This window comes from Falco biarmicus, chromosome 6, assembly GCF_023638135.1.
Source record: "Falco biarmicus isolate bFalBia1 chromosome 6, bFalBia1.pri, whole genome shotgun sequence".
Taxonomy (NCBI): domain Eukaryota; kingdom Metazoa; phylum Chordata; class Aves; order Falconiformes; family Falconidae; genus Falco; species Falco biarmicus.
Window position 1 is genome coordinate 42,732,559 of NC_079293.1, and position 26,532 is coordinate 42,759,090.

At 38.7% G+C, this 26,532-nt stretch overlaps 1 protein-coding gene across 5 annotated transcripts in view; it reads left to right on the plus strand.

Moving 5' to 3' along the window:
- Positions 1 to 26,532, plus strand: part of UTRN (utrophin) — a 386,536-nt gene that overhangs the window by 111,951 nt on the left and 248,053 nt on the right. For all 5 annotated transcript variants that reach the window (XM_056344155.1, XM_056344154.1, XM_056344157.1 and 2 more), the window contains 17 exons: positions 2,230 to 2,343; positions 3,102 to 3,257; positions 4,157 to 4,327; positions 6,560 to 6,739; positions 7,418 to 7,552; positions 8,056 to 8,205; positions 9,629 to 9,790; positions 11,275 to 11,403; positions 11,877 to 12,050; positions 12,643 to 12,798; positions 14,290 to 14,460; positions 16,316 to 16,495; positions 19,035 to 19,163; positions 19,334 to 19,504; positions 20,055 to 20,204; positions 21,459 to 21,596; positions 22,414 to 22,566. In XM_056344155.1, coding sequence (XP_056200130.1) covers positions 2,230 to 2,343; positions 3,102 to 3,257; positions 4,157 to 4,327; positions 6,560 to 6,739; positions 7,418 to 7,552; positions 8,056 to 8,205; positions 9,629 to 9,790; positions 11,275 to 11,403; positions 11,877 to 12,050; positions 12,643 to 12,798; positions 14,290 to 14,460; positions 16,316 to 16,495; positions 19,035 to 19,163; positions 19,334 to 19,504; positions 20,055 to 20,204; positions 21,459 to 21,596; positions 22,414 to 22,566 — 2,619 coding nt within the window. The remainder of the gene's footprint in view (positions 1 to 2,229; positions 2,344 to 3,101; positions 3,258 to 4,156; positions 4,328 to 6,559; positions 6,740 to 7,417; positions 7,553 to 8,055; positions 8,206 to 9,628; positions 9,791 to 11,274; positions 11,404 to 11,876; positions 12,051 to 12,642; positions 12,799 to 14,289; positions 14,461 to 16,315; positions 16,496 to 19,034; positions 19,164 to 19,333; positions 19,505 to 20,054; positions 20,205 to 21,458; positions 21,597 to 22,413; positions 22,567 to 26,532) is intronic.

Genomic DNA, 26,532 nt, shown 5'->3' on the forward strand with positions numbered 1-26,532 from the left:
TTGGTTTATTTTTGATGTTTCTTTTTTTCCTAATTCATCTTTAAAATAGTTTCCCCAAACTCCTCATGTCTAGGATTTTAAAAAGAAATCGAATATAATTATTCTCATTTTAACAGTGAGCAGACAGGAGAACAGTGCTTGAAATGCCCTTGTTAGTCTGACGAGCAGGTCAGTGGCAGATCTGCCTGTGGGGTCTGTTGCTCAGGTGGCCCTTCTGTGATTTGTGATGTGACAGAGGCTCCCCCAAGCTGACAAAACATGCATTAGTAACATCATCTGTGTTTCGCTGTGAGACTCTAATACTCATGTTATGTGAAAATAGGCAAGGCTCATTTTAGTAGTTTTACATCTTGTTTTTGCTAGAAGAAAATTTCTGTATCTTTTATTCTCTGTTATCATACTGCTAATAATGCATGGCTTGCTGCGTCTTTCATTATGTATTACCTTCAGTTCTTTTTTCTACTGCATGACTGTATGTCACGTGATTTTTCTAGGAGTGAACAAGTTAAAATTCAGCACATTTGACCTTTGTTCTTGCCTGGAATAAATTTTAGATAGTGGTCCAGTGGTTTAGTTATGTCTAAAAATTGTGAGCTCTTGTACATCAACCTACACTGGGTATTTGACCATTGGTAACTATTTACCAGTGCAATGCAGGAGCGTTCACTTCATTAAACTTCCTATAGACTTGACTGATAATTCAACAAGTTATTTAAATGTGTGCCTAACTTTGTGAGTAAACCCATTTAATTCACTTCAGCTACCTGTGTGAGTAGCTTACTGTAAGTGAGCTAAATTTGGTATATGCTAAAATGCCTTGTCCAATGGCAGCCTTTGTAAATATGTATTATCTTTTTTACATTAAGGCGTGGTTCACTGTTAAGCCTCCTAGGGTCTGTTTTTTTGAAAATTATTTCAGCCTAATCAGCTGCTGGAAATTCCCCCAAAATGGAAAGTGAATGAAAAAAAGTGTCGTGGCTTTGTCCTCTAATGGCACCACTGGCCTAAAAAAAAATGTGATCTTAATCTGATCGGTTTTTGTTAGTGCAAACATTTTTTTTTGAGAAGCAGTGTGTAACGTATTGATTGATCTTGAAAGAACTGTTATTTCAAGGTTTTTAAGGAAACAAAGTGTGTGCTTTCCTCCTCAGTGACATGCAGAATAGAAGTTGAAGCTGGTGAGCTTTGACTTAGCTTCTCAATAACAGTGCTGTGACACAATTGTGTCAGAATAAAAAGATGCTGTCTATTAAAAAACTCAACCAAACACTCCAAAAATGTTGATTAAAAGAAATCAAACTATATTATCAAAAAATGACAATCACATTAACTCATTTGAACCTGGACAAGGAAAAGCTTTTTCCCTGCTCTAAGTTTGTGGTGGTTTTGTTTGTAAGGGTGGTTGGGAACATCCACAATCATATGGGAAGGAGATAATCCTCCTGTCTCCCTCTCAACCTACCTCATCGCAGGATATAAGGCAACTGCCAAACGTTAGGCAAAGTAACTCTGAAATTGTGTATGTAATTACTTCTTTCCTGTGCATTGCTATAGTGAGTACAGTAGCTGCTATTGGCCTCAAACAGCTAGATTTTTGTTGTTGTTGTTTTTAGTGGTTAGTCTAATAGTCTGTGGTATTTCCTTTGTATGTCTGTGTTTCTGTCAAAGACAAATGGATTTCCCAACATAGCTTCTGCTTGTCAGGTATGCTTAGCCTTACCCCATCCTCTTCTCACTGCATATATTTCTGTAGGGCTCCCTTTTCCTTGGAGTGCAATATGTCTCTCAAATGAGTGTAGTGAAAGCAGTTGTATGTGGTTTCTGTCATCAGTAAAATGCTAATCCCAGCCTTCAGCCAGGTCCTTCATTTGAAGGGTAACCACATACTACTTGAAGCCATGCTTGCCTCCTTAATTGATCTCGTGTTTCTGTGTGATAGATAGCCTGGAACAGTGCAGTGTCAATTAAACAATGCTGTGGCATGGACAGCAGAATATCATTATTGTGAATTTAACTTTTGTATAAATTTGAGAACAGAGAAGTTGAGGGGGAAAAACCCGCCAAACAACCAAACCCAAAATTTAAACCAAAGGAGGTCTGATTCAAAACCAAGGCAACGCTAGCAGCTTGTAGAATATTCTTTTAAAGCTGCTAGAAGTTGAAATGCAACAGCCATGCATTCTTCATCACAGCACTGTGTCAACTCTTCATTTACTGTATTTGATTCAGGCTGATTCAAAAGTTGTTCAGAAGTGGATGGATGGTGTGAAAGACTTCTTGATGACAGAAAAGGCTGTTCAAGGAGATAGAGAAGGACTTCAAAGACAACTTGACCAGTGCACAGTGAGTTTTACTCTTTTAAGTATTCTTTTGAAATAATTACTAACATCATTAAATATTGTCCATGACATATTCCATAAAGCCTGCCATAAAAATTGTTTTATCTTTCTTCAGGGCATATTTTAATTGGCTCCTTGTGTGCAGCCGTAACACTTTGTACTTTTCAAAGGTCTTCACCATGTTTACAAATACTCATCCACAAGGTGACATTATTTCCTCTGAGAACGTTTATATATTTTTCCCAATCTCGTGATTAGGGAACTGAATCTGTGAGAGAAAAGGGCTTTCTGCATTAAACTCCCAAGGGCAATAAAAATAGCAAGCAAATAACTTTGATTAAACTCCTAGGGTTTAGGAATTATGTGTGCCTTATAAGATTCCTTTCTAGCTAGTGATGCATAATGGTCACAAATACAAGAATTTCATCTTGTATTAAGTAATTACAGTGTACCTTCTAATGTTTGTTTCCAGGGGAAGAATGTAAGTCTGAGGTATGCCAGAAACATCAGGTTATTTAGTGCACATAATCTACAAACTTGAGTTATTCCAGCGTTGACATTTGGCATGTGAGAATGTTTGCTTTGCATATGGCAAGCTGTATTTTGTTTTTCAGTTGCGTAGTTCTGTTGTTTTGGGCCACTGAAGGATTTTTTAAACAGTCTGTTATTGAACATATCAATATGCTTTTATATTTATATTCCAGTTTCTCTGGAATAATTAAAACCTACAAAAATTATTCATTTTCTCTGATATGTGCTCAGATGTTTGTCAACGAAATGGAGCTGATTGAACCATCACTGAAAGAGATGAAAGAAGTAGAGTCTGCTTTAAGAGCTCAGCCTATTGCAAGCATAAATACTTGGGCAAAGTCTAGGCTAGTAGACTGCCAGACTCAATGGGAGAAATTGAGCAAACAGGTGAGTTCTCAATACATTGCCAGTGCGTGCTTGTTACTAAGCTGTTTGTTCAGTTGTGTGACATTGGTAGGATAGTGAAGAGGTGAAGCAGTGAAACAGTGGGACAAGTGTGTTTTTACTTGTTCCACTGGCCAAGTGGCTGAAATCCAACTTTGCCTAATGAACCCTTCAGTAGTTACAAATATGTTGGGGGATACCTGTGCAACAGTAGTTTTGTTTGAATACTTTGTTTGTAACTAAAAATTAATTTGTTCTCTTTGTCTCATGCTGCTCTTTCTGGGGTGGGTGGGAGGGAAGTCTTGATTTATTTTGTTCTGTGTTCCTGAAATCTGGAATATTATTCTGGCCCTGTGTAATTTCTGCCTGCTTCCAAACAATGTTAAAAAAAAAAAAAAAAAGACTATAGGTAGACTGCCTCTTCTATATTTGATAGTTTCTTTTGGGTGGAAGCTTTCTGCTCTATGTAGAAACATACTGTTTATTTGTAACGCCTGGCAAGGATCTGTGCTGGAGAACCGTGCTGTTGATGTGGAATCCAGAATGCATGGGCTGTGGAAAGAAGCGATGCCTGAAGCATTTTTAGTGCTCTGTATAAAGACATACCTAACTATATGATACTTGTGATCACGAGGTGGTTTTCCATCTGACTATTTTTCAGGGATTAGTTCACATGCAACAAGGCAAAAAAAAGGGTCAATTTCCTCCTTCCATCACCTCTAGATTTTGTTGATCTGCAAAAAATGGATCATGAGTTCATGTGTGTAAAAGTCTTATGTTAATTAAAAAGGCCTGAAAATGTTTTGATAGTAAAATACTTTAACAAAGCCTTGTGGTTTTTCACATATGCAAGGACATTTAAGTAACAAAACTGCTGTTTCTTTCTCCACCTTGGATTCTAGATCATTAGTCAGAAAAATCGCCTGTCTGAAAGTCAGGAAAAAGCTGTAAATCTGAAGAAGGATTTGGCGGAGATGCAAGAATGGATGACCCAAGCTGAAGAGGAATATTTGGAGAAAGATTTCGAGTACAAGTCCCCTGAAGAGCTAGAGAATGCAGTGGAGGAAATGAAGGTCAGGAATAACAAGTCATTGTAGAGACCTGCTTAAAGAGAAACAAAACTTAATGGCTTTGGGGGTTGACCTTTTGTGGAATTATTATCTATGTAGAAAGGAGCTCAGGTCATGACAAGATTAGTGGTATTTTCCAGCTTTGCTTTGTGGATTTTTTTTTTTTTTAAATCACAAGCTAGAAAAGCAGATGTTCTATTCGGCCATGAGGGATAGAGGTTTCATAATGAGTAGCAGCTTGCCCAGCTGTTGAGCCAGGCTTGCTAGGTATAGCATGTCAAAGAGTAAGAATATGGAAACTTATTGCAGGAGATGGAACTTGAGAAAGAAAGAAAAGGTGATATATTATCCCTGTCTAAATTAGCAGTTGTGAAAACATTCTCCTGCTGCTAACTGTTGGGCTTCAGTTTCTTGTCCCCTAGATATAGTAAAACCATGTTTAGAAAAGCAGTTTAAAACAGTTCTGTTGTAAGGTTATCTTGTGTTCCTCATCTGTTGCAAACAGTGGTGCTGGTCCCTGCTTCTCTAATTTTGGGACTGGTAGCCAAATAAATGGAGGGGAAGGAGCTATTTTTGTTTCATAAATTACCAGTTGAATAGATAATTTTCTTGAATGTATGTGCAAAGTAAACAGTAATTCTCTCTGCTTTTAAATCTAAGAGTTCAGGCGTATCTTCACAAATGTTTTTAACTTGTGTTCACATTATTTAAGTGAGTATCCACTATGCAGTTAGTCGACGGAGTATAAAAAAATTTTTCCTCCCTTACAAGTGCTTTGACAAATCTATTTGAAGTTTTGAATTGTTCTTCTTGAAGGGCTTTCTGAAGCACTCTTTAACAAGTGTTTTAATATATTCATGTCCTTTGAAGCCATTTGAGATCACGTAGTCTGACAGCCTGCTGAACACAAGCCAAGAAAAGAAAGAACCCTCTTTTCATTTGCAATCTGAGTGACTTTGAACACATTTACCTTTGTCAAATCCAGATTATATTCTGTACTTTTAAATTTGGCAGATGTGTCATTGAACCATTAAGCTTACTGTAACACTTGCATATCTTCTTTTGTTTGTAGTAAGAATATTATGCTGGGACTATTTTAGGACTGAGAGAGAACACAGTCTGTATATTTGACCAGGAGAATTTTTACATAAGGTTTTGAAAAACTTTTGAGCTTGCCTAATTCTGCTCTCATTTGAACAGAGTGGAACTCCTGCTGGCATTTGAAGGTGTAGGTTTAAGATGAGGCTAGGTGTTTTTTCCTAATCCTTCCATAAAATAATGTTCCCCAGATTTTTCCATTCTTTGCCCTTCCATTAGCTGGCTTTTTTTCTGATTGCCTTACATTTAGAAGACACCTTGAACAATATGTACAACAATAATGCTGTCATGTACTGAATTCTACCATAAAGTGCAGTGCTTTATATATCAAAGGTACTTCAACTTCATAAAAACGCCCTTGAATCCTGAAAATAAAGACATATAGGAAAGTCTGTATTTCTGGAGCCTTCTAGTTGTCTCAACAGAGACAGGCTCAGGCAGGTCTGTATGATCCGTCTTCTAGCTATCATGCTTCCCGAATACTGGTTAGGGCAAAAATTAACAGCTGATAATACAATTTCTCCAGGCCTGTGTTGGGAGTTGTGCTGCGTTTATTGTGCATGTTTGTTACCAAGCTCCTATGAGTACAGTTGCCTTGAAGGAATTCTTCTAGTTATCCTTTTTGCATATTCCTCTAGTGCACCCAACAGCTATGTGAGAGGTCCCAACTTTGCAGTTGCACATGTCCTGAGTAATTATGTCCTCTTTCCTAGATAACTTTGGGAGATAGTTACTGAGCTCTGAGACTCATAACCTCTGTAAGATCACCCTGCCTTTTTTCCTTGATCTGCTTGTTTTTAGCAAACCTTTTTTTTTCTGATGAATTTCTCTTTTTCATATCTGTATGCTAGTGCATAAATAGCTCTGAAATTGAACTCTTTTGCTTTGAGTCATGCATTTTTAATGAACAAACCATAAATGGTAAATATGTCTGTGTTTAATAATATAGGATTTTTCAATGCTTACTAACATAATCTGAATTCCATGCAAGTTAGCATCGTATTTTGTTGTGCTCAGACCCAAGGATACTTTGGCAGCAACACTTCCAAGGTTAAACTGCTCATCTTTGGTTTGAGTGGTGAATAGTTGTCCGTATGGCAGTTGAGGGCTGATTGTGTAACATGTTTCTTTGGGCAGAGAGCAAAGGAGGATGTGTTGCAGAAAGAGGTGCGGGTGAAGATTCTTAAAGACAACATCAAGATGTTGGCTGCCAAAGTGCCGTCTAGTGGTCAGGACTTGGCAACAGAGCTGAACATTGTGCTGGAGAACTATCAGCTACTGTGCAATCGGATCCGAGGGAAGTGCCACACTTTGGAGGTAAGAACGATAGCTCTCAGCTTTGTAAAATGGAGGCAGGTGGCACAAGAGGAATGGAGAAGGACACTTAAAAGTCCAGTTTTGTCACTGAATCCAGTACCTTCATTGTAAATGCATTTTGCTGTGGCTCCTTTCCAAGGTTATGTTACCTTGAGATGACATCCTTGGAATCCGTGAGAAACGACTTGACTTGGCTTTTATTATCTGCATTGTAATCAACACTTGTACAAATAAATAACCTTGTCTCACAGCTCTCTTGTCCATCCATGTGTCTTTCAAAATGACAAAAATAAACTTCTCTGAGATTAAAGGTTGATACATGATGGTACTTGGAACATGTTGATTATAGTTTGGGGTTGGTTGTGTATGCCCTGTCTTTCAAAAGGAGTGGATACATTTTGTTACATTCTTAAATTGTTATAAGAATCTGGATGTCAGTGACAATTTCAGCATGAATTTAGAGACTTCTATATGTATTTTGCTTATTACTTTTTATCTTGCTGCTATAGTTGCAGGCTTTCCTGTCTAAAACTTGCTGTGTCATGGCTTGTTTTGGAATATTTTCTACTTGCCTATTTTAGGTGAATGCCTCAGAAACATAACTAGTTTAAGCTGTTCATGGGGTATTTGAGCTACACCTGGCATTCTAAGCTAATTTGTTTTTAATGTTGCTCCTAGGAGGTGTGGTCCTGTTGGATTGAGCTGCTTCAGTATCTTGATTTAGAAACAGCTTGGCTAAACAATCTGGAAGAAAGGGTGCAAAGGACAGAAAATCTGCCTGATAAGTTGGATGCTGTCAATGATGCTCTTGAGGTATTGTAGTCATTCTGTTGGGCTATTAGCTTTTCAGATAGCTCAGTTTAAAACCCCCATATATCAGTATTCTACAGAAGTGTAGTATTTGTGTTGAATATTCTGATTCTTCAGGTTAAATGAACATATTACTCTGAATCTGGAATGGATATTTGTAAGATCCTCCAGCAAAAGCTGAATTTTGCTGTATATAATTGTGTTGCACTTGGTGTCATGGTAAAATTGTATGCTCTCTCCTGTCCTGTGTGAATTGATTCCTTCCAGCCCTATGGCATGAAATGATGTGAATAGGTGAGAAGTGCTGTGAAGTTTAATTATCTAAAGCAAAATGACCGCTGTACTTGCCTTGTGCCATCATGGATTAAGCCAGAACTACTTTGTGCTTTTACAGCACTCTCAAGACATTTGAAGTGTAAAACTTCTGTGCATGCAGCCAGATTTCCACCTCTGAAAATGCAGTAATGTTTAGTGTCTTGACCTTTAAAACTTTCTCTGCTGATTAGTCCCTGGAATCAGTCCTACGTCATCCAGCTGATAATCGAACCCAGATTCGGGAACTTGGGCAGACGCTGATTGATGGAGGGATTCTTGATGATATCATCAGTGAAAAATTGGAGGCTTTCAATGCCCGCTATGAGGAATTGAGTCACTTGGTAAGAATTTGGGGGTGGGGTTGGAGTAGACTGGGTCTTTCAGCTCAGTGGTCTGAAATAATTCCTGTTAGCTGAATTCATAGATGCAGGACTGCAATACAGGTAAAGGAGGAAAAACCTTCACAATGTTGTCAGCTGTTTTCAGTTTGGAATAATGCCCTAAAAGCAAGATGCTTCCCCGCCACCCTCCCGCCTCAACTTGCATCAGGCTTTGTTTTGCACACTTGCACACCCTTGCAGTGCGGGGACCCCCAGTATTTTTCCAGGTAATTTTGACGAAAAGGCAATTCCAGTCTCAAGGCGGACAGCTCAATAACTGAGGTTAATATTCCCTTCCTACTGCCATAAATACTGGTGAGCTGCTCACTAACTGTAAAAAATGAAGAAACAGGAATAAGTGACATTTTCTCTCTTTGAAATGGCTGGGAAGAAGTCACATTGAAATAAGGAACAGAGGGAAAACATTCTTATCATTCCCCATCTGTTATGTTGTCCCCTTTCCTCTTCTCATACTTTAGACTAAACTTTTCCAGATTTAATAACTAGAGGAAGACTAGTGGTATTTCAGGCTGCATAAATTTGTAACTTGTGTTCTGCACCCTGGTAATGCAGGACCCCACCAAATTGTAGGATGGGAGTGTTTTTCTGTCACTGCCAAGGTGTAGTCAGAGGGGATTTCAGTTCATCCTCATTACATCGAGCAGCAATGAATGCAGTGCCCTCACCTGGGGGCTACGTGCTGTCATTTAAGTTAGCATTCACTATTGCTTTTCCTGTTTTAACACTACTTTATTGCCAGATAAAAACTCTGCTGGCAGCTGCAGTGCTAACACACCGGGCTGCTGACAACTTTCCGTGTCTCTGTGTGTGTATGTACACACCCACTGGTCTGTGCATGTGTTGATAGTGGGGAATTTTTGTTCCCATGCTAGTAATGACATTTCAGATGAACTTGGAAGCTTTGCCTGTTGAAAGGAGAGGCAATGGAGGGAAGGAACTGTGAACCTCTGTTTTTACACTGTAACAGAAAGATAGACTTTATCGTTTTGCAAGAAAATGTGCAAGTTTATACATCTAACAATATTGATCTGTAGCGTATTACAAAGTCCACGATTCCCATTGAATCACTGTTTTTTTGAAACTGGTATGTTTAACAGAATACTTGTCTTTCCTATCATATCAGGAAGAATGTTTTCACTATCCTGTATATCTAGCAGCAAAATTCTTGTATGCCACTCTTCGTTACTGGTATGAATCACAGCAGGCTTCAAAAATTGCTGCCTTCTAGGGCTTGCTTTCACTGTCTTTAGATAGATTACTGGATAGGATTTTTTGAGTCTCCCCCACCTTATTTTGAGAAATTTCTAATATAATTCGTATTGAATTACTGCTCCATCTTGTCTTACGTTTCTGTTCCACTCAGGCGGTGAGCCGGCAGATTGCCTTGGAACAGCAGCTTCAGACCATGCGAGAAACTGACCACATGTTGCAGGTCTTGCAGGAAAACTTAGCAGAGCTGGACAGACAGCTGACATCTTACCTGACTGATAGGGTGGATGCTTTTCAGATGCCACAGGAGGCCCAGGTATTCCAGTATAGCTTTTTGCTATAAAACATTTTGAAGTATCTCATGATATTTGACACTGTTTCCCACAGCATTCTTCTGGAGAAACTGGTGGCTTATGGCTTGGATGGCTGTACTCTGTGCTGGGTAAAAAAACTGGCTGGACAAACAGGCCCACAGAGTAGTGGTGAATGGAGTTACATCCAGTTGGCAGCCAGTCACAAGCGGTGTTCCTTAGGGCTCCATACTGGGACCAGTTACGTTTAATATCTTTATCCATGATCTGAATGAGGGGATTGAGCACACCCTCAGTAAGTTTGAAGATGACACCAAGTTGGTTGGGAATGTTGATCTGCTTGAGGGCAGGAGGGCTCTGCAGAGGGACCTGGACAGGCTGGATGGGCCCAGCCAACTGCATGAGGTTCAACAGGGCTCAGTGCCGGGTCCTGCACCTGGGTCACACCAGCCCCACACAGCGCTACAGGCTGGGGCAGAGCGGCTGGAAAGGGCCTGGTGGGAAAGGGCCTGGGGGTGCTGGGTGACATCCACTCAGCATGACTCAGAAGTGTGCCTGGGTAGCCAAGAAAACCATCAACATCCTGGTCTGTATCCAAAACAGTGTGGCTAGCAGGACTAGGGATGTGATTGTTGCCCTGTACCCGGCACCGGTGAGGCCGCACCTGGAACCCTGTGTTCAGGTTGGGGCCCCTCACTGCAAGGCAGACACTGAGGTTCTGGAGCGTGTCCAGAGACGGGCAACGGAGCTGGGGAAGGGTCTGGAGCACAAGTCTGATGGGGAGCGGCTGAGGGAGCTGGGGGTGTTTAGCCTGGACAAGAGGAGGCTCAGGGGGACCTTGCTGCTTTCTTACAGCTGCCTGAAAGGAGGTTGTAGGCAGGTGGAGGTAGGTCTCTTTTCCCAGACAACTAGCTACAGGGTAAGAGGAAACAGCATCAGGCTATGAAGGGGGAGGTTTAGATTGGATATTAGGAAAAATTGATTCACCGAGTGGGTTGTCAATCATTGGAACAGGCTGCTCAGGGAAGTGGTTGAGTTGACATTCCTGGAGGCATTAAAAAAATGTGTAGATGTGGCACTTAGGGACATGGTTTAGTGGTGGCCTTGGCAGTGTTAGGTTAACGGTTGAACTCAATGATCTTAAAGGTCTTTTCCAACCTAAACAATTAAATTATTCTACAATAGTGTTCTGCATAGATTTAGTAACTCATGAAGGCTTCATTTCAGTCATATGCTGATGCACTAGATGATATCTTTTGTAATCTGCATTGTTTTCCTTTTTTAAAGAACGTTGTATTGAATAACAACCTTAACGGCTTTCAATTTAGCAATCTGTCTCCAGAGCCAGAATATTTAAAATAAACCTCGCAGCATTTAACTTTTATATAGTGGATTTACTTCTGATGGGTAGTAAGTGGTAAGCAAGCTCCTCTTCCCCTCTGCAAGAAGTTTTGTACCATAATTTTTTCCTGTTTCTATGATGTGGCAGAAAATTCAAGCTGAGATTGCAGCTCATGAATCCACCATAGAGGAACTCAAGAAAAGTGCTCGCTCTTTCCCTCCTGCTTCTCCTGAATGCAGGTCTCCCCGTGGTGGAACTCAGCTGGATGCTTTGCAGGTAAAAATGAGAGTCGCACTAAGAATTTAAATGTGAAGAGCTTCTGGTTTTTCAATTGCACGCTGCTGTTGTCGGCCTGTAAATTGCTTGGTGCAATCAACCGAACCTGAAGTTAAATAGTATATGCTTTTACATGCTTTCATTACGAAACAAGCAGCACTAGATGAATTGAATAAGGAACTCTAAAGTTCATAAGTATCATGGGATAAATGCTGAAAGTCAGAAAGTCTCTGTTTTAGTAGAATGGATATCTTGAAAGTGTGTGGTACAGAATTACAGTTCTCTTGCACCTCAGGTGAAGATTAGGAATAGATGATGGAATTTGGCTTGGCAAATAGCATTGTCATGTATGCCGAGTTGTGGTGGCATGAGAGGTGAGATAGAATCTGCTGGGGAGACGCTTTAGACTGTTATTTTTTGAAGTGCAGGTATTAATTTAAAACAATCTTTTAACACACTGTTCATTAAAACAGAGAAAACTCCGTGAAGTATCTACAAAGTATCAGCTTTTCCAGAAACCAGCCAATTTCGAGCAGCGCATGTTGGATTGCAAGCGGGTGTTGGATGGTGTAAAAGCAGAACTTCACGTTTTGGATGTGAAGGATACTGATCCAGATGTAGTCCAGGCTCATCTGGACAGTTGCATGGTAAATATGCAAAGTTTGTAACTTATGTTTGGGGGGGGTGTTTCTTGTGAAATTCTTCTTGCTGAAACTCTGTCCTGAGGAAATTTTGCATGAAGTCCTGATGCAACTGTTAAAACTCTGCAAAATGCCAACACGCCAACTGATAACTAAAGTCCTTTGATTCTTCAGGGTGAGAATGTGGACATAAATAGTGGATTGTTGATCACATAGGTGGTGGAAAAGCTGAGTTTATAAAACCTCCCTTCCCTGGATCACCTTGTGTTATGGAGAAGCATCACTCCGGGGGCAAGTTTGCTTGGTTCTTAGTATTTGAACAAAACAAGTACTGTACATAAGATTAAATACAGATCACACGTGTGGTAATGTTATGGAGTAAACACTGCTGATTTATTGGAATAATCCTTTTTTTGGGTGAAAATTAGAACTAGAATAAAATATGGAACATCAGGAGTCTGAAATCTTCTTGGCAGATGCTGCTTTTAATCTATCGCTCAGAGTTTAAATGCAATTGGGTGGTCAGGTCCCCACGTGAAGCAAAGTCTGAATATCTGCACTACAAATTGATCACCAATAAACATATTTGTGTTTTCAGAAACTCTATAAGACCCTCAGTGAGGTGAAATTGGAGGTTGAAACTGTCATCAAGACAGGAAGGCAAATTGTACAGAAACAACAGACAGATAATCCCAAAGGGATGGATGAACAACTGACAGCACTGAAATTTCTTTACAATGACTTGGGAGCACAGGTAAGTAGAACAACTGTACGTGTAAACATTTGTCTGCATATAAATTCCCTTCTTTGTTTTGATGTCAGGTGCTGTTTTGATTCTGAAGCTGATACTGTATAGGCTAGTTGCTACATACAGGAACAATCAGTTGAGAGATTAAAGATTACACATAACAGTCCCTGTAGTTGTGCAAGACCCTTGTGCTAACAGAGTGTTCCTGAAGGGAGAGCAGCTTTGGAGAAAGGAAGGTTCACAGAGCTTTCATGGCTCTAGCAAAGCTGGCCTGCTATTTGCTGAAGTCTTTGAACGCTGTTGTACGTTCTCTTCTCTGGAAACCAGCCTGCAAGATAATTTACTATCAGATTGTCATATGAGAAGTTTGAATTCTTGTAAATTTTTTTAGGAGGTGTCATGATGGTTTCTAATTGTAATCCATCTAAAGGGTTGCAGTCAGTATGAAATAAAAAATGTGGGCAAACCTGTATTTCCCATGAGCTGCATTAAGTATTGATATGAGTAATTTTCTTGGATAAATAGCTATTTAATTACTAAGTGTAGTGTTTACAAATGGTTAAATCCTTAAGGGGGAACAGGGAAATAGGGGATTATTATCCTACCTAAATTAAGACAGAAGTGCAAGCACACTCATGCCTGTTCAGTGCTTTGTGAATGAAGCTATGGGTAAGTGGCCAGATTACATTGTTGGAATATTTTGAAATGGGTCCTAGGATATGTTTTGTTGTTGTAAAGTGGATGACATTCACAAAGGTGTGGATTCTAGTGGAACCTACACATCTATAATGCAGAAAGCATGTAGGCAAGAAATTGGGAAAGGATACAAAGGCAGAATTGTTTGCAATGTAATGTTATGATTTGTTTGTGAGCTGAAACAGAGGGCAATTTTTCGAAATGTCAGTTGAATCTGACTGCTGTGGTTGGATTTATTCTCAAGTCTATGTTAAAGTTTGACCAGACTAATTGTGTAGCTAGTGTGAAATAGAATTGATTATGCTGCAGCAAACATCAAATTTCATATTCACTTTACTGAGCTGTTTTCAAGGGCAGACTAGATTGTCAGTGAAATTTTTCTTTACAGCTTTCTGTTAGACAGGCTATCAAAATACAAAAAGGAACTGAATTTTACCTAACTGGATTCTATATCCCCTTGAGTTTCAGTTAAAGGATCATAACAAAATTTAAACATCAATTTGGTGATTACTAGCTAAAAATAAGTTGGTGTGCAGGTTTGTTGTCTCCCTTTAGGTGTATCTTAATTTGAAATTATATTTTTATATATTCTGCTTTGTATAGTAATATACAGATGTTTATAAAAGATTTTTCTTTTCAGGGTCTTCCCCTAATGCCAGACAGTCCTAAGATGCAAGAATTTCATATATGTGGGTGGATATTTTAGCCGGTTAGCACTTTCATTTTTGCTGTCTTTTAAAATCTGACTTTGTTTTCTTTTTTCTTTTTTCCTTTTTTTTTTTTTTTTTTTTTTTTTTGTAGGTGACAGAAGGAAAACAAGACCTTGAAAGAGCATCCCAGCTGGCACGCAAAATGAGGAAGGAGGCCACATCTTTGTCAGAGTGGCTGGCTAACACTGAGGCTGAGCTTGTGCAGAAGTCCACTTCAGAGAGCTTGCTTTCTGATCTAGATTCAGAAATTGCCTGGGCCAAAGTAAGCGCACTCTAAGTGTCTGTACAATACATTTTTAACGTTATGGCAATACTGTGTACAAGTGGCTGTGAATTTAAATCCCGGTAGCTTGTTCTAAAATCTCTCTTACATCGTGAAATTTTAGTAGATTCAGTAGATCATATTCACTACCTTCCTGAGTCTGATGCGTTTCATATCAGGCATCTTGATGCAAAATTAAATGGCCACTGAAATATTAAAGATACAAACTACATATTTAGTAGCAAGAGATAAGTAAGTCACTTGTATATCTATAACACAGTTTAAGTATAATATGCTTTATTATGAGAAAAGATAATTTTGGACTGTGTCAAATATTTTACTAGTGGAGCAAACTTTTGTACATTGATATTTTTAATGAAAAATCAAGTTTTAAAACTTTAATCAAAACAGCTTTGTCTTCAAAATTGTGACTTTGCAAAACAAAAAGAACCTGCAGTTCCTTGTTTTCTTACATCTATAAATTGGAACTTTTTATGGAAGCAGATGAAAGTGTTATAATTATTCTGAAGCAGAGCATCAATCGTCATACACTGTAGAAACTTGGATATGTAGTAGTTGCAGTTAGCAACAAGTGTCAGCTGATACAGTCCAGCAATACTGATCTTTCCAGTCATTATTTTCTGTCACAGTTTACTTTTGGAATAGGTCTGCGTACAATCTTTAAAACTTGAAAACTTGGAAAATTACAAAACCCTCTAATTATAACCTGTTCTCACTCATTTAACTCAGGATTAGCAATTATCAGCACTACGCTTCTGTTGTGGCAGTATCCCTAAGATTTCTTTCCACACATGCTTGTAAATACTTATTGAAGTATACTTACTATGGATGCGTATATGCGAATAATTCATGAACTGTTACGCTGCGCCACCAGGAGGACAAGCCCTTTATGTTCCATGCAAACTTGTTCTTCCTGTCCTAAAGTTTTCTAGAGGCAATTTTAAAGTGTAGTAACTTGAGTATTTATTTCTGTCTCTTAATTTAATAAGTTATGGTAAAATAATAAATTATTTGCTTCACAGATAATAAGATATTCAAGGAGCTTCAGACACTAGTTGTGTCTGACATCAAAAAGTTCCAAATAGCCAGATATTATTAATGATAAGTGATGACCTCTTATGGCAAGAGGTGCTATTTTCCACATGGAAACCATATACTGATATTCAAGAGATGACTTATTACTTGATTTATATGTTAGTATGCATTCTTTCAAAGAAGGTGATGGTTTTTTTAAGATTTTTAAAAAAATTACTTAAAAGCAGACATGACTTGGAAAAAATATTAGTTAGATGCATATATTTACATATCTACATATGGGTAATACAACAATACAGCTTCTGTAATATGTAGCAAGTGAATTCAATATTTGCAGTAATGAGTGGTGGTGATCAAAAAAACATTCTGCCTTGGCCTGTCACTTTACTCATTGCCAACTGTAAAAGTACTTTAATAGGAAAAGATACAGAGAAATCAAATGTGTCTTCTGAGAACTGTGTTCTTTGTGGTGCTTGACAGCGCAAAAAGAACCTTTTAAAATTGTACCTATAATGTGATGTGATGCATTTGTTTTACCTACATAATGAAAAGAAAGTATGAAGATACTACAAAAAAAAAATCAAAAAAGGTCTCAAGCTAAGTTATTTGGGACACTTACACGCATTGCTCTTTAACTAGCTGCAGAGAGTATTTATAAACAGAAGGCTTTTACTTGGTTTGATTTTTCTCAAGTGAAGACTATCTATATTACTGTTTGTTTTCTGTGGGGTAAAAACGTTGCTGCCTTACCCTTGTGATTGGGAGCAGTGTGCACTGTTAATGGTTCCTTTTGCTTCAGAATGTGCTGAGAGAGCTGGAGAGGAGGAAAGCTGACCTGAAGAGCATCACTGAAAGCTGCACTGCTCTCCAGGCTCTGGTGGAAGGGAGTGAGACCTCCCTAGAGGAGAAGCTGTGTGTCCTTAATGCTGGCTGGAGCAGAGTTCGGACCTGGACTGATGACTGGTGTGACACTCTGCTGGTAAGTTGCACATGTGAGAAATATTCAGGGTGGTTATCCCTCCACACCCTTGGAGAAGTTGCAGTTTTTACTTGTCTCCCTGCTGTGATGTGAAGCTTCCATTGTGCCTCGTGGACTTAAAGGAGTATAGAATGGATATCTGGTTACTCTGTAGATAGAAACATGAGTCGTAAGGTTATATACAATGAGGAAGGTGGGAAACTGTTTTGCAGGTGGTTTAGATGTGCTCACAGGCTTTGGTGCCACACGCTTTGGTAGCAGTGGCTATTGCTCAGTGGGTAGGCGATGAAAATGCACAGTCTGGATGAGAGTGATGAAACTATGTAAATATCCCAGGCAGACAGTTAACTTGACATAGTGGGAATAACCTGCTTAGTTGTAGAGAATAAAACTAGGTTTAACTTTTTCCCTTTTGCATTTCTTATTCTCCTGGCTTCAGTGCTAGGACTTCTTTTCTGGCTTCTTACTCTCCCAAGACATTGTGGCATAATTCCACTTTTTGATAGAAAATGCAGCGTATGCTTAGTGAAGGACTTTCACACCTCTGCTATTCTAATCTCTTTATCTTTCTATTCTCCCCTCCACCCCTTTATGTACCGTCACATTACATTTTTAACTTTTTGTCCGTATTTACAAATTTATCTGCTTGTACCTCTTTCCTGTTAATGTTTTGGAACTTTCTCTCTTGCTACACCAATAGTGCTAGCCTTTTGTGTCCACTTATTATTTAGCTCTTAATACAATTCTTAATGCCCTAGTGTGTAAAGTAACTTTCTAAACTATCCTGACAAGGAGCATCTACTATCACACATAGACTGAGTGGGTTATGTGGCATAGAAGCATTCACAAAGCTGCTAGTGTTTTACTCATTAAATGGTAGTAGCTGATTCTGCTGATTCTGACAGATTAAAATGAGAGGGGAAAACCCCACCAGGTTATGGAAGTGTTGCTTGTTTCATAACAGGTTAAGTAGAGCCCAGAAATCTTGTGTTTTCTGTGTAACTTCCTATAAGCTCATGATTTTGTTGATGTAAGTGGAAAACAAAAGGAACTAGTCCAAAAGGATTGGGTTCCATGAGGCTGCTGTGTGTGCTGCTCTCTTTTTCAGCCTGAAAGAAGCCTCTGTGCCAACCTCAGCATGAACAGAGTGTTTTTGTGTCAATTGATTTCTTTGAGACCCAGATGATGGCTGTTTAATGGACAATTGATGACTTCCTAGTGGTGTTCAGCAAAGCACTTGGGGACAGTCTGTCAGCATACTGCTCTTTCAGACAGCCCATAACTGCAAGTGCTTAAGAATATGACAACTAAGAGTTGAGGTCAACAGTGTCTGTTTGGCTGAGTAAATGGAAGACTAAGCATATTATACAGCCTAAAGCTGCAAGTTTTGCTAAGTGGACATGAAACAGTCTACAGTTAATGCTAGTAGCAGACTGATGCTTTCAGATAAAGTCTTTCGGTGGTGTTCAGCTTATAAGAATCCACCTGATAAGGGCTGAAATTGTGGAAACTTTGGTGTATAGCTAGGTGGTGAGCCTTGTGCCTCTTGTCCAGTGCCTGTTGCAGGTTGTACTGTCTGTTTCATAATGATGTCAATGTTAGGAGTGGTCACGTAGTGTATTTGTGAATGCTGTAATGATGATCCAAAACTAAAAACCTTGTAATTTATGGTAATGTGGGGCGTAAGTATTGTCCTTGTGCAGATTTTAATTTAATCGTTCTTTTCCTAAGTGATTATGTTTCTTGATGTTGATATAGAGACCAATCATAGGCCTCCTCTCTCCTCCCCTCCCCTTGTTTTCTTAGTCTAAAAGATCAAAGTGTAGCTATCCTTTTTATTTTTGGTAAAAAACTCTGTGCTTAAGCAGGATGGTGCTTCCATGAATCTGATAGCTTTGTTTTGGTCACCCAGAATAATGTGGTGTTTCTGCCTGGCACCTAAAGTTGAGATTTCTGACTGCATATGAAAGCAGATCTGTATAACATATCTACAATGCAGTGACTTTTAAGAGGAAGGAATATTTTAATATAATCAGTAAAATATCAAAACTTGACTATTATAATTTGCAGGTTTTGGTGTAATTCCCTTTCAATCAAAAAAACCCACAGCTGCACGTAATGCATACTGTTCTACCTGCCTAATGATAATTGAAGAAATCATGGGTTTTTTGATCAACTGAAATGATGTGGTCTGGCTGTGATGTTTTAATATGTTATCTGTCTTTTAGTTGGACAAACCACCTCAGCTATTTCTGTTTCCCCTTCTATGAATTAGGAAGAAACATATCAAAGGATCTAGAATGAAAATTGAGTTCTTGTAAATACTTACTGAAGGTGAAAGGTACAATCTAATTTTCAATGTTCCTTTCCAAGGTGTATCCATACCACTTTATTCCATTAATCTCCTTTATACTCATACTGATAGTTTTGGCAGGTGGTTTTTTTGTGTGTGTGTTTGGGTTTTATGTTGTGGGTTTTTTTGTGGATTTTCTTTTAAGTTTCTTGCATTGATACTTTTTTTTCCCCCATCTTTTTCTAGAATCATCAGAGCCAGCTGGAAATTTTTGATGAAAATGTTGCTCACATAAGTACTTGGTTGTATCAGGCTGAAGCCTTGCTGGATGAGATTGAGAAAAAGTCAGCAACCAAAAAGGAGGAAACTGTGAAGGTAGGAAATGTTACTGTCAAGTAACCACTTTTGATATCATTTAGTATCCAGGTCAGGTTTGGTGTCCCTTTTTTTTTTTTTTTCTTCCCAATTTTTTGTTTGTGTGTTTTTGGGTTTTTTATATATTTTTTCCTTTCCTACGGTAACCATTTGCATTTTCTTTCACTTAGCGTTTAACATCTGAATTAGATGATGTTAGTCTTCGAGTGGATAATGTGCGTGATCAGGCTATTATCCTAATGAATGGTCGGGGAGTGTCATGTCGTGAACTTGTTGAACCCAAACTGGCAGAACTGAACCGTAACTTTGAGAAGGTCTCTCAGCACATCAAAAGTGCCAAGGTGAGGATAAGCAAACTTGGGAGGTCTGTGCCAAAATGGTGGCAAATAGCTTTAGGGGATAGATCTTTGTGTTAGAACAGTGCTTCACTCCTTTTTATTCTCTTGGGTGTAGATATTTATATGTGAAAAATGGACAGATTGATCTTAGACCAACTGCTTTTTTTTACCTGAGTAGCAGGTGATGACTTGAGTTGGAAGGGAGAACTTATAAATAACTATGTGTTATAAAGATTTAGAAAAATGTATGTATTGCAGTACACATAAGTATGAACTGCAGAACAACAACATAAGGGAATATGACTGGAGGTTTGTTTTTGTTTTGAGACCAAAACGCTCAGATTGTAGGTAGAAGCTTGGTAATACCTACCAACTCTGTGTACAAGCTAACTTTGTGTTAGATCAAACAACTCTTGCAATGCTTTTATGCTGATATCTGATAGTTCTACAACTAGTATGCTTGTTCATGGAGAATTGATTTAAATCATTAAACTGTGTGTTACAGCTCAGACTAAATGTTTGGGCTTGAACAAAGCTCTGTTTTGCTTTGCAGGTGCTTGTTGGACAAGAACGACTTCCTGTCATGTCAGAGACCCTTGAAGCCAGAGTAGCTTTTCCAGACCTGGAAAAATTTGAGTGTGACATACAGAATATGCTAAAAGTTGTAGAAAAGCATCTGGAGTTGAGTGGGGAAGATGAAAAGGTTTGTGAGCAATGGAAGAACTAAGTAATTTGCTAACTCTTTGTTTTGTCCATGTGTTACATTTCTTCAGACTCTGAGGGGGAATTCTTCTGAGAAAATCTTCTTAAGACAGGAGTAACAGATGAAGGGAATTATTAGGTTGTTGGAAACACTGCACAATTTTCCATGCTTTTCCCATAGCTGCTGCCTCTTGTCTAGTGCACTGCAAGTAACTAGTCTACTTTGGTCTGTATTTTATCATGGGTTTATGTAATTCAGGTAGTGAACTTCTATTTTCATTTATCTTTTATATACTTTTCTACTCTGTTCCTTTTATAAGAAATCTTTCCTGTAAATGTAATGAGGTGCAAAACTTTTTCTTTCTTCACGTTTAACTGTCTGAACTCATGTTGAAATGGTTACTTAATGCAGCTGAGACTCTTACCATGTATTTGGCAATGTTGAGCCTCTAATCTATTGCATTAGGTAGACATCTTTTGCACTTTAAACTGGTATGATATATTGAATCACAGTGCACAGGTCAGGTCAATGAATACTTATGACATTGAGGTGTAAATAAGGGTGTTGTAATATGGCTCACAGCAAGTCCAAATAAAGACTTGGAACAAAATTTATCTTTTTCTAGATTCTTACCTAGGCTCTGCTATTCATGTGTGTAAAACTGTCATACTTTTGTTTGCATCTTGTCTGTAATAGCCTTGTTCCTTACAAAATTGGGTGAAGTCCTTCCAGGCCGCCTTATCTGCCTGCCTTTTAAGCATATGAAATATTATAAACAGAGTTGGAAAGCTGAGTATAAGTCTATGGAAAATGACATGTGTGCTACAGAAAACAATTTTTAAAAGGCCTCTATGGAAGGACCTATTGTTATAGAACATATGCTTCCCTTTGTGCTGTTTTTATATTTATTATGTTTTAGTTTTGCTATTCTGCTCTGAGCTTGCTTATTATTGTCAAGGAATGTTTATAATAGAAATGGAGCTGCAGTCATAGCACTTTCTTGCTGTGGCTGCCTGCTGCTGGCTCATTGACTGAACTTGCTGCAGTACATCTCTATGAAGTTTGTAGAATGACCAGGTTGGAGTTTAGGATTTGGTAGTTGTGGGGAAGAATCTCTACTTGAATTTGTTTGGGTCACATCTGGATAACAAAACAACAATTTGGTCCCATTGTTGTTAATATCTGAGCAGGTTAATAAATTTTGGAAACTGTAGCTGAGCTTTCTGTAGATAATACAGACTTGTGTAATTTTAGCTGGATCGAGAAAGAGCTCAGATTGAAGAAGTTTTACAGAGAGGAGGGCAGTTGTTGCAGCAGCCTATGGAGGACTATAAGAGAGAGAAGATCCGCATACAGCTGTTGCTTCTGCAGAAAAAGTACAACAGCGTGCAGGTATGATTTTGGTAGTTACTATAGTTAAAGCTTATTTATGCAGTCTTCCCTTTGCTATCCCACTTACAACCTGATTATGACTCTTGGTGTGTAAGATCCTCTGGGGAGGAGTTAAATACGTGTACATGCAATCTGACTCTCTGAATCTTTGCGATTCTGAAATATGAATTTTGTCATTCTGAAGTTTTGGGGGAGTGGTTTTGATTTTTAAAGTCCCTTTCACAGAGGGCCAGCCTGTATATATTTACACAGATGGGTACAGACGGTTGGACATTTGGTTCGCTTGTCTTGGCCCTCCAGCAGAGGTTTGTCTTTACCACCAGGCTGTGTGAAGAGTGACTACATAGACACATGTATACAAACGTATTCATTGAGCTCTTAGCTGAAGAGGTCTGTGTGAATGAGTCTGCTATTTCATTCCTCTTCCTTCCTAAGAGGGTATTATCAGTAATTGTGGACTCTAGTATGTTGTGGTGCTTTCATACATGTGCCATATTAAAAATACTTTTGTGTAAAGCAAAGGGGACCTGTATTCTTATACTCCTTTTAGCTCATCTGTTGGAATCATGTTAGAGTTGGTAAGGTGAGGTGTAGCTCAAAGGCAGGGTAAGACTCTCAGGCTGTCTTTGATTCTATGTCTGTGCAGATAAATAGAATATAGCTATTTTTGAAAAATAAATTGTTACTATTACATGTTTTGGAATTTGCTTCTTCAAATGAATCACCCAAGTATTTTTGTTTTTCAAATAAATAAGACCTATTCAGTTCACTATTTCCCTCCTCTTATGCTGTATTTTCTTAATACATTGGCTTGTAGGAGTGCAGGTCATTTCAAAGGAGGCAGGTGGTGGAACTCTCTCCCGTGTTTTCTCAGTATAAGAAGGAACATGACAGTCTAATGAAGTGGCTGGATGAGGCAGAGCACCGTCTGTCCGGGCTGCAAGGTGTGGAAGGTGAACAAAAAGTACAGGTAAATGAGACTTTTTTTTTTTTTTTTTCTTTTTTTTGGGGGGGGCGGGGGGGTGGGGTGTTTTTTTCTTAGAGCAAACAGTCTGAATGCTATGCATGAACTACATCTATAAGATTCATATATTAGGGTTTTATGGCTGTTCTTTGATGCCTTCTTGGAAAGAAGTGTTTTCAAAATAACAACATTCATTTCTCATTAGGAAACTATCTGCATATACTAGTTTGGGATTTCTACGTAGTCATCATACATCCAAAATATCCCAGCCATCAGGCTCAAGTCTTAGAGTGTGATCTGGGCAGTGTTGCAGCAGGACAGTGTCTTTTCCTAGTCTTGCCCATGGGGGATTATGCTTAACTCTTTTTGATGCCCTGGCTCAAACAGCTTAATTCAATGTCTGATAAGATAAAAGCCTTGTTTGAAGCTTAAACTCAGTGCCTCTGCGTCTCGTGGTTGGGATATTGCAACTACTCTAACACTGCTTTTCACTGCCTCAAGTGCTTAGAGAGCGATAACTACCCTCATGTGATTGATATGACTGTACACAATGAAGATTAATAAAAATTGCAAAGATTAAAGTATTTGATAATGTGCATGTGCAGGTCTTGACAAACAATTTCACAACTAATTTAATAGGATGTCAGGGTCTGATGAAATCTACTACCCTGAAAGCTGTATGTCTTAATTGTTGAGGGAACAGATACTTTCAGTGGGGTTTTTATTTTTGTTTGTTAGTTTTGTTGTGGTTTTGTGGGGGTTTTGGTGTTGGATTTTTTTTTTTTTTAAATCTTATTTCTCCTTTTCATCCTTCAACACACTTTGACCACGTGGTAATTATATTAATATTTTAGGCAATAACAGTGAGGAACTTTGTGAAGCAGTAAGTAATTTCTTGGACAAGCTTGGGGGCTAGGCAACTTGTCAAGAAATTCTCAGCTTTTGCATATGAAGCTTCATAATTAAAATCAATCAATTCTTTTTGACTGCTCTGTAACTTTTTAACCCAGCACCAATTAACTTGGAGGCAGGGGTAAAATAGTCTGGTTTCCTGTGAGACTCATGCCACAGTGCCATGATGTGGTGCTCTTCGTTCACAGGGGTAGTGCTGTGTGGCTTCAGCAGCCTATGACAGCTGTAGACCTATGGCAGATGGTCTGCTCTCCGTGGTCACACAGGCTATTCATTATTAGCGATTAAAGTAAACCTTTTAAATCTGCTTCTCTTTCGAGAGACTTTTTCAAATGACAGGCCTCCCGTGCAGAGCTGGGCAGCAAAGATGGTCCCAGGGTCTCTTTGACTGTCTGACATCTGACTGCTCTGTTGGGTCCCCAGCGGTCACTCCTGGCATACTGTGGTACTTGCACACGAGCTTCTTGGGACCTGACTGATGCCAGGGAATTTGTTTGAAGGAGATGGGGATCCATACACATTTAAAGTATAACAACACGATTCAGTTTTTCTGTTTGACCATCAGCTGCTTTGAGTGAATCTATTACTGGATTGAAAAGGGAACAAAGGTGTACCTGAAAGGTTCTTCGCTAATGGGAGCAGTCCAGTTGTGCCACAGACTGGTCTTCCTTGTTACTATTGGTCTTGCTGGATGTTGACTTATCTTCTCTAAGGAAGGCCCTTTGCCTCCTATAAAGCCCTTTCCTTTGGGGATATACTGCAGCTAATCCCTGGTACTGCTGGATCTGTTCCTGGATTACTGCGTCTTGGTATGTGGGTGCTGAATGCAGAATATCATGTAAATATGAATTACCGTAGCAGTTATGATAGACTATTGATGGAGAAATACTATCTTTGCTCAGAATTAGTTAAGTCGTGTAAAAGTATCCTTGTACTTCCAGATACAGTTTCTAGTCTGGCTGAGTCAGCTAGACTTTCAGAAAAGGACAGCAGCAGTTTTCATTACTACTGTGAGACTCTGAAACTGCTGCTTTTGCTTCATGTGCCTGTGCTTCTAGCTTTTGGATATTTGAGTGGTAAGCCAGCTTGTTTCAAGTGACCTTATTTTACTTTTATGGCTTGTTCTTTCACCTGCTTTACTAATTGATCTTGAACACAAAAAATGGTATGAGACCATACTATTTCTGAAGGGAGAAACAGTGTTCTCAAATGTCATCATTATTTGATGAACACAGTTGCTCCAGAATCTTCTTGGAGCCACCAGATCTGACTTACCCTCAGCACCATGAAGGCAACCCTAATGCTAAAATTCTGCAACAGAAATTGCCTCGCCCCATTTTTTTACCATCTGTTCTGTGTTTGAACACCTTGCTCCCCCTTCTTTAGTCAGTAGGGATGTCTGATGAAGGTGGGAAAAGGGAAATCCTAGATGTATCCATAGGGCCCCCAGACTACCAACTGGCAAATTGCAGTGCTTTTTGCTCACGTCAGCACAGGTCTGAGAAGCATGAAATGAATTCTTGACCCACTGGTGCACAGCTGGCTCAACCCTTCACCTTGATGTAAAGAAGGTGCAGTGAGCAGAAGAAGAGAAGCTAGTTTTGGAATGAGCAAACAGGGAGGGAAAGAAAAGAATTCAGGTGCCAAGCTGGGGAGTAACTCCAGTTAATGTTTTATGTAATACATTATTTACATTTTTGTAAATGAGTGTGGAGGAGAGGACTTATTTATGGTGCTTGAAGGTCATATATATCTATATATTGATTTGCTGGAAGTAGCTGGATCATAAATATTCCTCATCGTGTGTGCTTCTAGGGATTATGGAGTTAAGTGTCTCTGAAATATTGGTAACCCTTCTGCATCGCTGGTACTTTTGAATAACCCTTGTTTTGCCACAAAGCCGTCAGCTAGAAAAACCTGCATTGGAAGTTTGTATCTCTGAGTTCCTTCTTTTCTAGTCTTGCTATAGTATTTATTTAAAGTGCTCTATTCTGACTTGGCTTGGAATGAGGGAAAGGAAAAATTAAACCTTAAATTGCAGAGGTAATTAGACTAAAGTTTGAGAGATTTTCCCAGGTTTTAGGAAATTGTTTTGAAGTAAAAATGATAATTCTGCAGATGGTAAGTGAATTTACTGTTGCGGGCACAGTGCAGTTTCTCCCATAAACTGGAACACAGATAGCATCTTGAAGGCTTTTGAATTACTCTTCCTGTAATAAAGAACACATGTTTGTTTGCCTGTTGTGCTTTTTACAGAGAAGGTTCTAAGTTACTTAAATATGAACCATGAGCTACATTGCCCACAAATACTGACTGCATTAATTAATCCAGAAGGACAAATAAGATGGACATGAGATTTTAGCTTTAGAAAACCTTTTCCTAGAAAACTGGCTATGAAATATTTTGACTGTGAGAAAGAAGGAACATAGAATGGTTAAAAAAGTGAGCATTTCTAATCAAAAGGACATTTATTTGCAAAGGTAACTAATGTGTGTTGATCTGAGATTAGACTGGCTAAACTCTTTTGGTTAAAATGTTCATGTGGTTAAACATGCAAGGTAAATTATTCAATTTTATATCCATTTCTCAGGTAGTATTTTCCAAAATCCACTTTTGGAAGCAAGTCAGAGTATCTCCTGGAGTTGAATCTTTGATAGATTTTTGTTTGAAAATGAATTTAAGTGTAAAAGGGGAAAGGGGAAGAAAATCTGAATACAAATTCTGAATGCAGGTAAAACTACATGCTAAGTATAGGTGGAAACAAATTTTTATTTGACCACTGAAATAAAATTAGTTTTAGCATCTCTCATTGAGAGGCCTTATTGATAGTATGTACACTAGTAATTGAGTATTCCCCTTTTATCTCCAGTCCTGCGTTTTCCCTAGTATTTAAAGAGAGATCAAATTTAATAAACATGCTCTGTCACTGCTGAAATTAAAGGTCTAATAAGTCATCCAGTCGGATTTCCTCCTAAATATCCTTTGATTAACTTTTTATTTGTGGGTGCTTTAGAAAAAGTTCGCTTGCCTGTTTTCTTTAATAAAAAACAAAACTAAACT